At 38.7% G+C, this 19,167-nt stretch overlaps 1 protein-coding gene across 1 annotated transcript in view; it reads left to right on the plus strand.

The window, feature by feature from the left end:
• VWA8 (von Willebrand factor A domain containing 8) overlaps nt 1-19,167 on the plus strand; it is a 291,052-nt gene that overhangs the window by 101,151 nt on the left and 170,734 nt on the right. The window contains exons 15-19 of the mRNA XM_084611928.1: nt 2,243-2,411; nt 2,801-2,878; nt 11,314-11,429; nt 12,478-12,584; nt 14,710-14,816. Coding sequence (XP_084468054.1) covers nt 2,243-2,411; nt 2,801-2,878; nt 11,314-11,429; nt 12,478-12,584; nt 14,710-14,816 — 577 coding nt within the window. The remainder of the gene's footprint in view (nt 1-2,242; nt 2,412-2,800; nt 2,879-11,313; nt 11,430-12,477; nt 12,585-14,709; nt 14,817-19,167) is intronic.

Here is a 19,167-nt window from a genome sequence, read left to right on the forward strand (position 1 = left end):
TTGGATGGAGGATTCTCTCCAGCTTGCAGGATTAAGCCCTTTTAAAAATAATAATTAAATATTTGGCTTTACATTTTCAAGAGATTGAACAAACATTAAGCCAAACAACACCCTTGTGAAGCAGATGAATGTTGTTCCCATTTACAAACTGGGAAACTGAAACAGATGTTGCACTGGGCCACAGAGCAAATGATGGAGAGGAGAATATACCAGTAAAGTGCTCAGCAGATTAGTTAATGAGAACAAAAAGAGAAATGCATTTGTAGATAGCTTTCCAACGTGCAGTAGCTTTTACTGTTGGAAAGCTTTCCTCAACGAATAGCTGGTTTATTAAAAATTCCTTTGCCAGGGAAATTTTCTATTTGTAAGTTATTAAAATATGCAGTTCAAAAATTCAAAGATTTTTTTGGAATACTGTTGCTGGTAGCGAATTCAGAAATAATGGATTCAATCCTCAGATGTACTCTTTATCCCTGAGAGGAGCGGGGGGCAATGAGGGTGCTGTTTGTGTCTCCCCACTCCTGATCTTTGACTCATCTGGGGGCTTGTTTCTCAGAACGGTTCAAAACTGTGCCCAACTGGCCATACCCATATGGGGGGTTGCCATAGTGCACTTTGTTCTGGCTGTGTTACCCATCTCATTCACTCCCTGCCACATGCCAGAATGGCCCCAGCTGCATTGGGGGAATCCCCAGCTGAGGACAGCTGGCTGCATTTTGGATCCTTTATGACATAGAAGCATTGCAGAAGGACCAGAGCCAGGATCAGGAGTGAGCTTAATGTATGTTGAATATTTTTACTACTAATGAAAAAAAGAGGTTAATCGAAAATTAAACATGCCTTCTCCTATCTTCAAAACAGTTTCTCCTATAATAAGGTTGGTCACTGTTCCCTGACCTTTTCTGTGCGTAGAGATAATGACATACCCATTGGTTCCTATTCACATGATGATTTCAGACATTTCCTTCTATTTTTATCAACCTGGGTGTAGCTTCTAGGCTTCTGACTTTAGGCTGAGAGTAACCGATGCCATCCACTTTGTTTGCTTTGATTTGGGAGTCTGATACAGCGCAGCATATTCAGGAAACAGTTTTTCAAGGGTGTTCACTGTATATGCTTTTCTGTATCAGATTCGTTGTATATACCAGATCTGCCTGCTAAGCTGTTATACATTGTGTAATTTAAATTGAAGGGTCAAATTCTACCTTCGGTTACACCCATAATTTCCCCCCAAAGAATAACCAAAGATGGAATTGGGGCCAAAATATTCTAATTTCAAACAGAATTATATGCAAAGTAGCATATGACAACAGGCAGGAGAAATATAAATGATTGCATTACAATTTTTTCATTTTTGAATACTAAAGTATTTGTCTGGAATTGTAATTGAGGTGTTGAGTAAATATTGCATGCCATATTGCAATATCCAACTAATTTACATCTGAGTTGCTATTATTTACTTGTATAAACAGTTGCACCTGGAAACCGCAAGTGAAATCAGCGTCACATTATGCTAGGCACTGTATAGAAACATATTAAAAGACAGTCCCTGCCCTGAAGATCTTATAATCTAAATAGAAAAGAGAGACAATGGATGGGAGATAGTATCATCCCCATTTTACAGATGGGGATCTGAGACACAGAGAGTTTTAAATGATTTGCTCTAAGTCACACAGGAAGTCAGTCTGTGAATTAAACACAGATCCTCCCCGAGTTCCGGTCTAGTGTCTTAACTACAAAATTATCTTTCCTGTCTGTCTAATTGAGTAGAAAAAGTTACCCATTGTTGCTGCTTCAAAAGATATTGCCGCCCCCCAGATCTGTCTTTTAGTAATACTGTTTTAGGTGATACTCTTGGAGAATGTTTCAAAACCATCACATTTGTAAATTTTGTCTATTTCATACATACAAAAAAAGTAAACAAATGGTAGCATGGTTACGGGTATTTGCTCAACTTGAAGCATGCAGGTCATGCTGTAGATGAAGCCAAAACTTGGGTAACCTTGTAGGCATTACAACTTACGAGAGATATATTTTGTTTTTTACATTGCTAGTTACATTATGCAATTTTTGTCAGTTTTGATTTTTTTTCATTGTGAATGTCCTGAATATAAATTGTGGCTGTGGCTTAATACAGTAATTCACTTGAAGACTGATTGTACCTCAGGTGGAGTTTGTAAGTTCAGATTTTTTATTTGCTGCTTCTACCAGGTAATGCATTTAAAAAAATATTTTCTTGCAGGTCCATCTTTTCTATCCATTCCTCGTTCAGAATAGTTGCCCTGGCCGAGCCTCCTGTCATAGGAAGTAGCACAAAGCAATGGTTAGGCTCAGAGTTTCTAACTCTGTTTCTGTTCCATAATGTTAAATCCTTCACCAGGAATGAAGAAATTCAAGTTATTAAAGAAATGGTAAGCACTTGCAATGGTTTGGCCAGTTATTAATATTGGTTCCTATTTAAAATGCTGAATATGATTATGAACTGGAATATTTTAATATACCATAGATACTCCCTTTTCTTATATGATGTGAAATCCTTTCACACAGCCTAAGTGACTCCTTGATTTTTAAGTCTAGGGTATCTTCTACTGTAATTAGTATAAATTCGTCTTGGTAGTTTTCTATTACAGTATATTTTCATATTTTGTGACGCAGTTATTCCTTTTTGGTTATTTGAAATAAATGTATATGCAGTACCTACATGCAGGCTGTGTTTATGTAGGTGCATACATGTGTGTTATATAAATTACATATGCACACATGAAATATATATCAAATACTTTTTTTGTCTTTTAAACAGATTCCAAATGTGCCCATGGTTGCTGTGGAACAGTTGTTATCGTTAACACACAAGCTTCGGGAGACAAATGACCCCACAGTGAGTCTAGTTTTTCAGATTTGTGTTCTACTTGTTGTCATTATATGTGTAGCTGTTTTTAGAGTCAGGATTTTATCTCTACTCAACAAAGGAATTATTTTCTCCAGCAATGTGAGGATGCTTCCTTATTTCCTTACGTTCTTGCCTTATGCTGACCTATCTTGACCAGTGGAGGCTGGATTGAGCTCATTCTGGAGCCAATTCCTTCACTTCTTGTATGGACACAGGAGCAGAGTGTTCTGCCAGCATGGTATTCGTAGACCCTGCCTGCATGGGATTTGAGAAACCAGCCTTGGAAATCCAACACTGGTTTCTTGTGCTATATACATGTGGTACCTTTTTTATTTTTAATATACTCATTTAGGACCTGATTAAGCAAAGCACTGAAGCATGTACATAATTTTAAGCATGAAGTCATGCAGTATTATAACATGTACATCGTAGTCAATATGATTTAAGCAAATGCATAAAAGAGGAATGGGATTTAAAAGCACGTGCTTGATAGGGATGGACTAAAGCATATGCTTAAATTGTTTACTGAATTTATTTAAAATCGCCTCCCCTTAACAAATACTGTTATGTGTCATACAGTGCTTTAGTAATTGTAAGTTTGATACTTGGATTTGTTTTGGGATTACTTGGGCAGGGAGGACTATCTAACCATTAGAAAATGCAGACAGGGAGGTAGGGAGATGGGGAAAAGAGGAAAGTGCTCAGAACTGTTAGTAGTATTACTGTGGTAGGCAGTTCTACTAAAGCAGTAATGTAAAAAAAAAATTACTACTGGCACAAAAACTGCAGAACTCTTTTAAAACTGATACAGTCAAGACTCAGTTTTAAAAATTAATTTCAATGGCAACTAAAATAGTGAATTGATGTTTTACTTTTTGCAGTAAAAAGTTTCAAACATTTTTATTGGAGCCACCCAACATGAGTGTATAGGTGTGCACATGTAACTTGTGTTAGGTTAGGTTATATACAGTAATCTACTTTCCTCAACTCTCAGGAGGTTAGCACCAGTAATAGTTTCCCACCATGTTACTGTTTAGATTTTTGATTGACTGCATTCCAGGAAGAAATAAAGTGCACTGTCCACATCTTAGCGGACAGCAATTTTGTTTCACATGAGATGAAGTATTTGTAGTCCATTAGTAACCAAGGACAACATTAGAAATAAATCTTTTAAAATCAGCAGGCCTGGATAATTTCCACCCAAGAGTCCTAAAAAAGGTGACCTGAGGAGATTTCTGACCGGCTATTGTTCATGTTTAATAACTCTTGGAATGCTGAGGAAATTCCCCAAGACTGGAAAAATGTTAATGTTGGGCCAGTATTCAAACAGGGCAAGTGGGATGACCTGGGTAAGTATAGGCCAGACATCAATCCTAGGCAAAATAATGGAAAAGCTGATACAGAATTCAGTTAATAAAGACCTGAAGGATGGGATTATAATTAGGGACAGTGAACATGGTTTTATGGAAAAATAGGTCTATCAGAAAAAGCTCATTTCATTCTTTGATGAGATTACAACTTTGATTAAGTAAAGTGCGGCAAGGTAAGATACTTAGATGTTTTTATCAGGTGTTTGAGTTAATACCATATGACATTTTGATTAAAAAATTTCCATTATACAATGTCAATAAAGCAAACACTAAATGGATTAAGAACTGCCTAAATGACAGGTCTCAAAAAAAAGGAGTTGTTTGTGGGGGAATCATCACTGAAGAGGGGCCTATATACTAAGCCCACAGCTACTCAGTTTTTTTACCAGTGGTCTGGAAGCATATATAGCATTATGGCTGATAAGAAAGGTTGGCAGAATGATAAATAATGGTGAAGACAAGGTGGTCATACAGAATGTTGTGAATTGCTTGGCCAGCTGGGCCCATTCAAACAAAATGTATTTAATATAGCTCGAGCCTTACCAAATTCATGGCCTTGAAAAATATTTCACGGAGCATGAAATCTGGTCTCTTGTGTGCTTTTACCTACACTACAAATTTCACAGGGGAGGCCTGCATTTCTCAAATTGGGGGTGCTGACCCAAAAGGGAGCTGTGGGGGGGTGTGTGTCACAAGGTTATTTTAGGGGGGGTTGTGATTTTACCACCCTTACTTCTGCACTGCCTTTAGAGCTGGGCAGCTGGAGAGCGGTGGCTGCTGACTGAGGGCACAGCTCTGCAGGTAACAGTGCAGAGGTAAGGGTGGCAATAAATTGGTTAGTCTCTAAGGTGCCACAAGTACTCCTTTTCTTTTTACGGGTACAGACTAACACGGCTGCTACTCTGGAAAAAAAAATACCATACTATGTGATCCTCACTTCTGTGCTGCTGCCTTCAGAGCTGGGTGGCCAGCCAGCTGCTGACTGATGGCCGAGCTCTGCAGGCAGCAGTGCAGAAGTAAGAGTCGCAATACCATACCTTGCCATCCTTACTTCTGCGTTGTTGCTGGCAGCGGTTCTGCCTTCAGAGCTGGGTTCTCGGCCAGCAGTCACCGCTTTCCAGCTGCCCAGCTCTGAAGGCAGTGCTGCCATGTGCAGCAGCACAGAAGTAAGGGTAGCAGTACCGCACCCCCCCCCCCCAACAATAACCTTGCAACCACCCCACAACTCCTTTTTGGGTCAGGACCCCTACAATTACAACACTGTGAAATTTCAGATTTAAATAGTTGAATTCATGAAATTTATTATTTTAAAAATCCTATGACCGTGAAATTGACCAAAATGGACCGTGAATTTGGTAGGGCCAAATCAAGCGAGTAGAAAAGTTCATCTACTTGGGCAGCACCTGTCACAGTTCAGGGCAATTGCACGTGTATTTCTGCCCTGTGGTCCAGCAAGGTTCCCAGCACCTCAGCCATCACCTCTTCTGGCTGGAGACCCACATCTCTCTCACTCCTAACCAAGATTTTTCCAGACTTCACAGTTCCCTGTCTACACTGTGAGTTTCCCAGCAAGACAGACTGCCTAAGCAGGCCTGCTTTGCTTTCTCCTCAAAAGCTATAAACAGCATAATTGCCCACAGTTATAGTTTCAAAACAGCTCTTTCTACACAAGCATATTTATTCTTAAGGTGATAGAATTACAGAGCAAACATATTAAAAACAATAAAAGAACCTACACACATTCTAATAACTTAGGCAGGATCTCCCCTATCCCCCCAACTCCAGCAAGGGCTGTCGCAGGTGATCAGTCCTTCATATCCCACCTAGGGAATTTTCTGCGGTTACAAGTTCAAAACAGGTGTTAGTTTAGAACAAGTACATAGCCTGCACCAATCAGCCTGTTTCTTTGTACATCTTGTGCCTTTGATCTTGTCCTCATGTAATAGGTGATCGGCAGACAGTAGCTCTCTCCTCAGGGCATATCTTCAAAAGGCTGGGATTTTGCATATCTGGGTGGTGGTATATTTACATTTACTAGAGCAGTGGTTCCCAGACTTGTTCCACCGCTTGTGCAGGGAAAGCCCCTGGTGGGCCAGGCTGGTTTGTTTACCTGCTGCGTCCGCAGGTTCGGCCGATCGTGGCTCCCAGTGGCCGCGATTCGCTGCTCCAGGCCAGTGGGAGGTGCTGGGAGCGGCGCGGGCCGAGGGATGTACTGGCTACTGCTTCCAGCAGCTCCCCTTGGCCTGGAGAAGCGAACCGCGGCCACTGGGAGCCGCGATTGGCTGAACCTGCGGATGCAGCAGGTAAACAAACCGGCCCAGCCCACCAGGGGCTTTCCCTGCACAAGCGGTGGAACAAGTTTGGGAGCCACTGTCCTAGAGATTTCTTGAGAAACCCACCTAATTTTGTTTGTCTCTAAAGTTCATTCATGTCTGGCACATGGTTTAAAATAGTTTGTTGAAGCTCATAACACTTCCCAGGGTTTAAGTTGGTCATTGGGTACATCCTTCCCCCCGACATTACATACAATTTCACAATAATACATAAAGTTTGCATTTTTAATACAATGAAATCCAAAGATATTTAACCTTAACACAATAAGGATTTTCAAGGTTATTGCAGAAAATTGTCGTACCTGTCAGAGTAACTTACTGGCCAATGGAGAGCTCAAAAAGGAAGTGACATCAAGGATAGGAAAAGCATTCACAGCATGTACTAAACTTAACAACGTAGGGAAATCAAATATATATAGCATCAAAACAAAACTGAGAATTTTCAGTTCAAACATAATCTCATTGATAACATACAGCTGTGAGAGTTGGAGATCTACTAAAACTATACACCTTCAAAAAATAAGTGCCTAAGAAAGATTCTGGTCATTGGTTGAAACGATTTCCTTACAAACAAAGAGATCCGAGAAATCATGAACCAGCAGCTTGTTTCCACCAGCATCAGATGGATGTGCTGGACATGTTTGGGGCATGTATTCCAGATGACAACACACAGACTCCCACTTGAAGCTGTCAAGTGGAAACCAAGTGGTGTGAGGAAACGAGTACCCCCAAGAGAAACCATGACAAAGAATTCTTAGGGAGGGCAGAACAGTTATCTCAACACCATATAGCAGATGGAAGCAGTAGCAAATGACATAGAGGAGTGGAAGAGACTAGTGTCCACCGGGAGGGCCAATATCAGTGCAGGAAGGATGGAGGGGACTCGAATTAATGACTGAGAAGAGCCACAAAAATGATTTGAGGGCTCCCTTATGGCGTGAGACTTAGCTCAATTTATTAAGCTTATTAGAAAGAAGATTGAGAGGTGACTTGATTAGTGTATAAGTACACTCATGGAAGAAAATAGAGGGTACTAAAGTGCCCTTTAGTTTAGCAGAGAAAGGCATGGCAAGAACCAGTGACTGGAAGCTGAAAGCCAGACACATTCAAATTGGAAATGTGACACACATTTTTAACAATGCAGATGATTAAGCACTGGAACAAATTACCAAGGGAAGTGGTGGATTCTCCGTCTGTTGATATCTGCTAATTAAGACTGGATACCTTTCTGGAAATTATGCTTTAACCAAACACAACTAAGGCTTTAGTCAAACACAAGTAATTAGGCTCAATAGTTGGCAACTGGATGCAACTTAATGGCCTGTGATATACAGGAGGTCAGACTGGATGATGTAATAGTACTTTCTGGCCTTAAACTGTATGAATCTATGAATGAATAAAAGGAAGTGAACCCGATACTTATTTATGTATTTATTGCATTATTGGCATGTATGTGGTTCTTTAACAATATATATTACAAAAGGGAATGTATTTGTTTGTAAAGTGTTTGGTGTCTGAACAGAGCGATTAAAAAAAGGGTCTCTCTAACATCCATAGCATTGTGAAATATCCAGAGAAAGTGTATGCTATAAGACAAATGATTCACTGTTGGAAGATACCTGTAGATCAGTATGATATCCGATGTGCATATATGTATATAAAATAATCATACACATCACAGGTTGGGCGATATATATATCTATCTATCTCATATATATATATAAAAAAATAGCATGCCCGTGCTGTGCGTTGACCTGTGTGTTTCACGTCAGTGGTTCCCTTTATTACTTTCAAATTATCAAAATGAAACATTTTGATTGACCCAAACCAAATTATTTTTGTGACTTTTGGTTCACGAACATTTTTGAGATTTTTGATTTTTTCATTTCAATTTGAGATGGGAAAAATTTCTGAAATCTCAAAAATTTTCACGAGAGGAAAACCTTTTCCTGCCCAGCTCTACTATTTAATAACAGTCCATTTTGTAAATGGACCCAGCAGAGACTCAAGAATGAATGGGCTTGGATCTTGAACTGTTATCTTGATTCTTCAGGTGGCCTCACTCAAGCAGAGTTTAGAAACGTTGGCAGGACGGTGTGGAGAAGCTTGTATTTTTGTCACCCATGCTATGTACTCATTTTGTGGATTCATAAATTAGGCCAAAGGATACCATTATGATCATCTAATCTTTACTGTTGCATAACACAGCACGCAGAATTTTATCTGATACCTTGTGGTTGAACGAAAGGATTTATTTTAGAAAGATCTCCAGTTTTGATATAAAGACTTCAATTTGTTCCAATAGTTAATTTAACCTCATTGTAAAATTTGCATCTTATTTCTAATTTAAATTTTTCTGACTTCAACTGTTAGACCTTTGCAAACATTATTGTCTTTGCTGCTAGATTCAAGAACCCATTAGTAGTTTGGTCACCATAGCTACTTCTGTCAGGGTCTGAAAAAACTACACCCCTGACCAGCATAGCTGTGCTGACCTAGCCCAACACAGACACAGCTATGTTGACGGGAGAATGCTTTTGTCAACATAGCTGCTGCTGTTAGCAGAGGTGGTATTTCTACACCAATGGAAAAACCTCTGCCATTGGTGTAGGCTGTGTCTACATTACGGGATTATGCCATTATGGATTATGCCATTATTATACGTTATGGATTATAGCTATACCAGTATATTCTCCGTAGTGTAGACATACCCTCAGGTGAATCGGATACCTTCTTCCTGTGTAATTACAGATTGCAATCAAGTAGTCTCTTAATCCTCTCTCTCTCTTTGATTAAATTAAATAGATTGAGCTCCTTTAGTGCTCATTATAAGGCACATTTTCCAGACTGTGAATCATTTTGATAGCTCTTTTTGAATTGTCTCCAACTTTCAATATCCATTTGAATATGTGGACACCAGAACACAAGAATGGCCCTACTGGGTCAGACCAAAGGTCCATCTAGCCCAGTATCCTGTCTTCCGACAGTGGCCAATACCAGGTGCTTCAGAGGGAATGAACAGAACAGGTAACCATCAAGTGATCCATCGCCTGTTGCCCATTCCCAGTTTCTGGCAAACAGAGGCTAAGGACACCATCCCTGCCCATCCTGGCTAATAGCCACTGATGGACCTATCCTCCATAAATTTATCTAGTTCTTTTTTGAACCCTGTTGTAATCTTGACCTTTACAATGTCCTCTGGCAAAGAGTTCCATAGATTGTTCCACAAATACTTCCTTTTTGTTTGTTTTAAACCTCCTGCCTATTAATTTCTTTTGGTGACTCCTAGTTCTTGTGTTATGAGAAAGAATAAATAACACTTCCTGAATTACTTTCTCCACACCAGTCATGATTTTATAGATCTTGATTGTATTCCCCTTAATCCATCTTTATTCCAAGATGAAAAGTCCCAGTCTTATAAATCTCTCCTCATATGTAAGCTGGTCCATACCCCTAATAATTTTTGATGCCCTGTTCTGTATCTTTTCCAATTCCAATCCATCTTTTTGAGATGGGGTGATCAGATCTACACACAGTATTCAAGATGTGGGCATACCATGGATTTATATAGTGGCAATATGATATTTTCTGTTTTATAATCTATCCCTTCCCAAATGATTCCCAACATTCTGTTGGCTTTTTTGACTGCTGCCGTCCCTTGAGTGGATGTTTTCAGAAAACTATCTACAGTGAATCCAAAGATCTTTCTTGAGTGGAAACAGCTAATTTAGACCCCATCGTTTCATATGTATAGTTGGGATAATGTTTTCCAATGTGCATTACTTTGCATTTATGACAGGTTTCAGAGTAGCAGCCGTGTTAGTCTGTATTCGCAAAAAGAAAAAGAGTACTTGTGGCACCTTAGAGACTAACAAATTTATTTGAGCATAAGCTACATCCGATGAAGTGAGCTGTAGCTCACGAAAGCTTATGCTCAAATAAATGTGTTAGTCTCTAAGGTGCCTCAAGTCCTTCTTTTCTTTTTGCATTTATGAACATTGAATTTCATCTGCCATTTTGTTGCTCAGTCACCCAGTTTTGTGAGTGTTCAAGTAATGCCCTGGACAGTACTGTAATACAATCTCCCTATTCTTGCCCATTATTCCCTTGTTTATACATCAAGGATTATGCTATCTCTTTTTGCTCTTTCACATGGGGAGCTCATATTCAGCTGGTAATAAATAGAAGACTTCGATTTCCAGGATGTCAATTCTGTTACAAATGCTAAATTCATTGAAAAATAATGGACATGAGGTGATCTGAAATCAGGATACAGTATCTCTAATATATGCAGAGGCATGTCATATATGTTGAGGCAGTGCCATACAGTACTGCAGGAAACTTTCAGATAAATCAGCTTTAACACAAATAATTTAATTTTCACTTTTTTGTCTTTTTGCTGTAATTCCTAATAATATTAATAAATAATAATAATTAATAATATAATGTTAACACATCTTATATAGAACACAAATCAATGAAATCATAATGCTGACATTTTGATGACATAATTATTTCCATGGTAATAGATTCCTGCCACAAACACGGAATTCTGACCTGTGAAGGATTAAGTGGTGCAAACTGGGATATGAGGACGAAAGCACCTGTTTAAGACAAAAATTTTTAAATAATTGCTTTCAATGTAAATAGTTTTTTTCCAGGTTTGTTCCAGTTTAAATCCAAGAGGACTATTAATAAAATTACCTTTTATTTTTGGCAGGCACAGTCACTGGCATCATCTTTGTCCACACGACAGCTATTACGAATTTGTCGTCGGCTATCACAGTATCCAGATGAGAGTCTCTACCATGCTGTCAATAAAGCCTGTCTTTCCAGGTAGCCATACTAATTTTACTGTGAAAGTTTAAGGTTCAAAGAAACAATTGCTAATATGATAAAAAGATGGCTTAAATTTTTTTAAAGGAGTTAGACATTAAAAGTAGAACTGCTACTATTCTGATCCTCCCTAATCAAAGAATGTTAGATTTCACTTCTATGGAATTCCCAGATTTCAAACATCATTTGAAACAAATCATTCAGCACTTCTTTCTAATCTGTGTGTGTGTGTGTGTGTGGCATATGCTTAATGACTTGATAGAAATAGGTCTTCAGAACTAATGATTGTCAAAAGTGTGATGCTGTCTCAAAGATAAAATATTACTCAGGATTGTATTAATGGAATACAATGTGGTTAGGTGTCAGTTGGAGGTTTGTATTTAGTTTTAGGCATTGCATTTTTTTAAAAAGTTGTAGACAACTCAGATATTGCAAAGGAAGGCAACAGCAGTTAGAAAAAGTTCTGAAAATATGAGTGACGAAAATATAAGGGCCAAATTCTCCAAGGTACAGAGAATCTTAAGCTGTCCAATTCTGGGGCCTGTATGATCTGGGATCAGTCACAGCTGAAGGATCTGGCTCCAATTAACTGTGGAAGGAACAACGTCATTGTCCCCTCAGCATCCTAACTCGTTCGTCATTACAGCTTCTTCACAGGAATCCCACATAACAATGTAGTGCTTTAAAATGAGCATTTATGTTAATATAATTTTGGGACTGAAATTTAGATTAAGTCTAAAGGATACTTGGCTGCTACAACTTTCCGTATGTTGTGATTGTATTTTTTTTTAAACTCATATAACTTTGGAATTAGGAGTTATTGATGTGGGGAGAGGAAATTGGACAGTTTCCAATAGCATGAGGACCCATTTCCTTTGCTAAGCACAGATAGAGTAGGTGAGGAGTTGGAAACTGTCAGAGTGGGACAGGATTTGGTATTATTTAGGGCATGGAGTCAGGGTGAAGTGTCACATTGATCTTAGAAGACAAAAAGAACCCTGAGAAAAGTAAAAACTGACCTTCCTTTTTTCCCCCCTCCTTGGTTTAGGTTTTTGCCGAATCTCGCAAGATCAGCTTTACATAAAAATCTGCTGGATTCAGGGATTGAGATAAACCCGGATGATATTAGGAAACAAGAGGAAAAGGATTATAGTTGTAAGCTTCTGTCACCTTTTGTTTTTAATCTTTCATGAACATTACTCAACTGTTTGAACACAAAAAGATGTATTAAATGTTCCCTTAATTAAGTGTGCCCTGCTTTAGATACATCCCTTAGCCGTTGTCTTGCTAAAGAATATACCTATATTTCTCTACATACGTTCTCTAAATTTTCATAACTGTAGAACTTCCTAAATCTAAGTGATTCTTTATCATAGCCTGGCCCGTGGAATTTTGTGTGTGACCTTTACATTTTTAAGTCTGCCAGATCAATGGCGCCCTTGTTCACTTTGCTTTATTGGGTCACTTTGCTACCTTCCTCTGTTAGCATTCTTGACAATTGTGTGCGTCATCCTTCTTGTTGTCCAGGCTTACAATTTTTGTGTGATTGAGTCTTCTAGATCTTTCTCCATTGCAGCACATCCTCCACCTCCCCAATACTCTGTACATCCTCCTCTTTAATATGACCCAAATAAGCTCTTCTCGTTCATTATCGTGTTTGCAAAAAACCTTGGTCATCTCTCACTCTGACTGTGGCAATCTGTCTCTAGTCTGGCTTTCCCTGTTCTCCCTCTCTGTACTATACAAAATATTACTGTTACAGACAACTTCTTCTCCCATCACTCTGATAACATTTCTTTCCCCTCTTTGGTTCTGTCTCTTACCACGTAAATTTTGTGCTCTCCCCCTCCCCCCCCCACCGTTAACTCTGTACATATTGTTCCCGCTTCCATCTTTTATCTCACTTCCTATCTCCCTCCTCCCCCCCCCCCCAATTTATTCCTCTCTGTCCTCTGGCCTTCCTGTTTCTATCTTTTTTTCTTACACTCAGCTTCATGTTTTCTGTCATGTACCATAGAGTCTGTCACTTCCTGTCCACTAAATCCTTCTTTTCAACTTATTTTATTTTCTTCTAGCCTCACCAGTACTCTTTGCTGTTCTTCTCCTGCATAGTTGAGAGTTTTGTTTTACATGTGTTTGTCTTGTCTGTTTTCATTGCTAGATCTTTAAAACAGGAGGACATGTCTTAACATATATTTGGAAAATGCTGTACCAGTAAAAATGTCTACAGCTACTGTATCTAGTAATGCAGGCTCTCTTCAGTTTCAAAACATATGTGGTATAAATTGGGGCCAAGTACTAACTTCATATAGGTAGGATAGTTTGAATTATAGTAATATGACTAGAGAGTCATTCCGTTGCATTGAAAGTTTAGTTTTTTGCAAAACTGACACTAATATGCAAACTGTATATTACTTTATAAATCTGATTGAACCTGATTCATTAACAATGTGCAACATTAGAACTACCAAAAATACAACAGATTTAGTAAGTTCATGTTCATATTACCAGTAATTTTGTAATTCCACCATTTGCAAAACCATAGCAGAGTTAAACTAAACAAAATAAAAACAAACAATGGAGAGCAGTTTCTCAGTATTACAGTTCAGGTTCATCCAACCCAACAGGATGTCTGAATAGAGGAAAAGGGCAAGCATCTGTGGGAGGCAGAGTTGACTATCTGGAACTGCTGTGTTGTAGCGTAACTCCTTGTAGCAGACTACTGTGGTTAGCCAATACAGTGGTTTTAATTATTTTTCTCTCCAAACTACTTCTGAATGTTTCCCCAACATATGCAAATTTAGCCACTTTTCACCGACGTTTTAAATGTGCCTATTTTGTGTTATTAAACCATTTGTATAAAATGTGCTGAATGGAGAAACCAACAGTGACTTTATCTTGCCTAAAGTTTAAAGGAAATGACTGGCATGCTGTTTCTCCGAGGGGTGAGTCCGGTCAAACAGTTTTAATAACACTCAATGATTAGAGGAAGGGAGTACCAAGTTAAGGCTTCAGCCAAAGCAGCTGTCACAATTTGCAATGTTCTTTCTGATACTTGTCCCCCTAACATCACCAATTTGTCACGCATTGTAATGGAACTGATTTTAAGCCTTAGAGCTTTATGCTATTCCTTTTCTGTCCTCTTTCTTCCGAAAGCTGGAAGCTTTGCTGTACCAATACATTGCAACAAATGTATGCATTATCTCATTACCAGTATTGTTGACCACATATCTGCAAATCAGTGTTCTAAGTAATTCTTTGTTTTTCATAAAATGTATAGGTGAAATACATAATGGGTTTCTGAGGATTGGATCTGCCACCATGCCTGTTTATAACCCCAATGAGAAAATGAAAGTGCCTGATGTTCTGTTTTATGAGAACACCCAGGTGAGTGCACTTCTCTGACGCTACAGATGCAATAGAGTTTGTTAAACATTGTAGTAAAGATTTTTTTAAATAGCATGTTGGTAAAGTGGTTGCATCAGGCTGAAACAGTGATCCTTGAAAATTTTTAATCTTGTTGGTAAATTTGGTGCTCGTTTCAGGTGACTAGAGATCAAGCTTCTTAACCATCCCTTTGTGAAGAGATTATAAAAATCTTGTAGAACTTTCATAAGAAGTAAAGAAACAACTATTGAACCTGGATTTTGTTTGTAGTGAATCAATAAAGTACTGTGTTGAGAGGTTTTATTATTGCAGCTTGCCTAAGCCACTATTCTTATAGGTAAACAGTTCCTTTTTAAGATCCTATTTTTAGAAGTTTATAACTTGAAGTTTTGCAGCTTGCAGTACACAATTTGGTTTAGGAATTACTTGTATATGTTTTTAAAATACAAAAACAATTAAATTTTTGAAAACCTATCACTGTTCATAGTAATTTTATTTGTAACACTTTTTTAATACACAAACAATATGCTTATTAACAGCATACTGAGCCAAATCATAGACTGATGCACTCCTGTTTAAATACATTTCAGTTATTATTCTAAAATGGACTCTCTAGAGTGCAGAAATTCAACAAAAGTTGCTGCAGCATAGTTTTCCTCCATTTATGTAGTCTGTGCACTTTCATTGGTTCTGAGTGTCTAACTTGTATAATCACTGTACAGTATTCTTAATAACTATATTATGTGCAAGTCCCAGGATTCTAATTGACTGACAGACATTTTTAGCTAATCAGAGTGCAAGAATTGCTCGAGAACTATGCTGTATATATGCAAATCTTTAATATGGCTACTAATGGTTAAAATCTCTGCTCTGTACTCACAATTATCATGCTATTTGGTGTTAATAGAAATGTTGTTTCAGCCTCTCACGCTGTTCAGCTGACCCAGAGAAATTCCAAAATGTATATGAAGGGGAAGAGAATAAGAAAAATAACAAAAAGCAAAGACGTGGGTCTGCAAACGTGCTATGAAAGGGGAAGTGTTTTTCTCTAGCAAAGGCAGGTCCACTGCTCTTCACTAGAGAGGGCAGGTGTCTGGTCACCACAGCACTGAAGTGTCAGCTGTCAGTCCAGGGTATGCTTAGCCATAGGGCCTGCCCACTGAGTGAATCTCCTGAATGCTTTGCCATCCAAAGGCAGCACAGGCAGCTCCTGTGAAGTGTTTGCATGTTAGCACTAGCTTTTAGAGCCTTGGCAGGGCCTCTTCCTTAGGGAGTTTCCTTTCCTTCGTTTTTTCATATCCTTTTCTTTCTTTCCACCTCATTTGCTAGTCCTCCGCAGAGCAGAGGTGCAGCCTCCACTGCATGGGCCCTGCTGGCAATGTGAATCTGTGAGAATCTTCTTAATTTTCCCTCGTAAAATTCGATGTTTGAGGTTTTGTTCTGTGCTATCATTTCAGTAAAGTACTTTAACTTTGGGACTCTCACAGATGAAATCCTAAACCTTAGAACAATGCTCTTCTGTGTGTGCTACTCTTTCCATCTTCTTGTTCAAGGAGGCAATAATTGCAGTAATTACAAATTGAAAGCACTGCAAAAATCTGAACCTGACATATGTTAGAATATTATTTATCTGCTTTGTTTAGGTGTCACATTTTTGTTAAACATGTTGGCTGAAGGAAATTGCCCCAAATCTATATTCCTAAAAAACTGTCAGAAAGTAACATATTACCAACTAAAAATTAGTTTTCTTGTTTAGTCCTGCACTGCCAGCTCCCATCCCAGTGTGACACACTAAAGTGCTCTGGTGATGATTTCACAACCATAAAACTCTGCTGGAGAATGAAACTGGCAATATATTTCATTATTGTGTGATGTCGTTAAAAACCCAGCACTGAGTTATGCACACTTGCCCCCAAAACATTTCATGTCCCAGTGGGGTTGCAGCATTGCTGTGAAATCACAGTGTGCTGCAACTGAAGATGTAGTACCAAAGCTGGAACCTGCTATCTAAACTGGGCTGCGTATTATGAGACTCAGAAGAAGAACAGTGATTTTTAGATATGTGCTAAATGCCCCAATCAGCCTCGCTTTTGGGGAGCACTGAATATGTATTGCCAAAGCTAGTGGAATTTTGACATTTCCATTTGCAAATCTCTTATATGAACATGACGTGATTGTAAATGTTCTCTGTATATCTCACTACAATACTAGCTTGGACCCTGTTGCTAGGAAAATTAGACAATTTCTAATGAGTACTTGCATTTATTGTGCAAAAACAGTTGTTTGAGGGAAACAACTTGAACACAGTTATTTATACAATTTAGGATTTGTTTGTTTAAATGAAGAATTGTGAGGAAGTACTCACATGTTTTTAGCAATTAACTCAGAAAGTGTAATGGACGTGGCTTGCTGGGATACATGATGTTAAATCTAGACTAAAACTAATCGGGTCAGCTGTAAATTTACAGTGTATGCATAAATACAGTAATTTGTCTTCAAGCCTTCTCCCCTACTCCTCAAAAATTATGGTGCATTTGATAGTCTCTTGACCTGGGTAGTTAGGATTTTGCAATATTAAACTTTGATTATAAGCATCATTAAAATATTGCCTTTTGTTCTGGTCTAAAGCGATTTGGAAAATCAAAACAGCTTTTGCAGTGTTCTAAATTGAATATTTCTGTATACTCAGTAATAATGCAGGAGTTACTGATTTCAAGAAGCAAATACCAATGATGAGATGATGATGCTGAAAGAAAAAAATAATATTATGTTACATTTATATAAAGACAGTTATTCCTTTTTCTAAGTACCCTGTCTGACCTACTTACAGATGACCTATTTTCACTAAATACAGAGGATACACAAGATTTTGATGCTAGTAAAGCAGCCTGCATTTTTCATGTTATCAGGCTCCTTAGATGATTGCATTATTTTTATTTGCAACAAATCTATTGTTTGGAGCAAGTTTAGGTTGATATTTGTTTTCAAGTACATTACTAATTGTGCATGTCAGAATGTTTTACAACATTTAGTTAGTATTAAGTATATCAAGTATTTTAACAGTGGCTGTGATTAGTCAGTCTAATTCTGAGATTGTGAGAAATGCACACACTTTTTTGATTTGGGATGGATTTTCTTTGTTTTTTCTTGAAAATAAACTGCAATTGGAGTAGAAACTTGTATTTGAGATCAATGTCTCACCTTCAGGTGATATAAATGTGCGTAATTATAAACATATTGGATCAAATTCATCTCTTGACTTAGTGGAGTTGTACCAGAGACAAATTTGACCATTGGGACTTTTCTTCATATCATACGAAAAATGTTCCTATTAGTTCTTGATTATTGTTGTTTGCTGTAATCTATTGCATGCTCTTTCCTCTCCAAAAGCTTGGGTAAAAGATGGACCTTGCTGCATGCCTTGAAGTTCAACAAATTCAAACTATTTTGATCCAGTGCAGGATGGGGGAGAGTTCCAAAGTTGTGGGTACTTCTGGAGAATGATTTGCCAGCCACTTTCTTTCTTTTATACCTGTGGCAGGACTTCCAGCTCAAGAGTCTTCTCTAGGTACCATTATGGACATAACTATAGTCATCTAAATTTGAGGTGACAGGGCTTGGTTTTGCAGTAGTAAAATCTGTGACCCAAAGAAACAGTCATAGTTTCCAGGCTAGACAGATCTCTAGCATCCATCACTGCTGGGGCTCTGGGTCCCCGCTGCTGGCTGGGAGCTACAGGGGCCCCTGCGACTAGGAACTCCAAGGTTCCCTGCCCTCCGCAGCTTGGAGCTGCGGGGGCCCCCCGCCACCCTCGGCTTATCATTTTCCTTTGTGAGTTCATTCAAGAATATAGTAATTCTCTGGGTTCCCCCCCACAGCTTTATCGGGGCATTTAGTGCACTGGATGAGGCACACCACATGTTGTGATAGGCATGTGCAGGATCCATGGATCTTGAAAGGTGTATTGTCGGGAGTGCAGATATGTCTGCAGGTTTTGCATCTGTTCTGGCAGAGTCTGGTGCTTCTTTGAGTTGGTGTGTCCTGGTCTATGGGGAGCTTGCTTCTGATGATGAGTTTGGAGAGGTTTGGGGGGTGGTTTGAAGGTCAGAAGAGGGGGTTAAGGAAACATTTGTTTCAGGATGCGATCCACATAGAGTGCGGCTTGTACTTGTTTAATGATGCCCTGTATGGATTCCAGTGTGGAGTTGTATGGGACAACTAGGGGTGTGCGGGTGGCAGGGGTTTTAATTCTGTATTGAAGCAGGTTTTCTTGGGGTATTTGGGAGGCCCGTTCCATGATGCAGTTTACATACATACAGTCATTATTATCAGTCCTTGCACTGTGGCTGAC

The sequence above is a fragment of the Lepidochelys olivacea genome (genome assembly GCF_965140295.1).
Source record: "Lepidochelys olivacea isolate rLepOli2 genome assembly, chromosome: 1".
NCBI lineage: Eukaryota > Metazoa > Chordata > Testudines > Cheloniidae > Lepidochelys > Lepidochelys olivacea.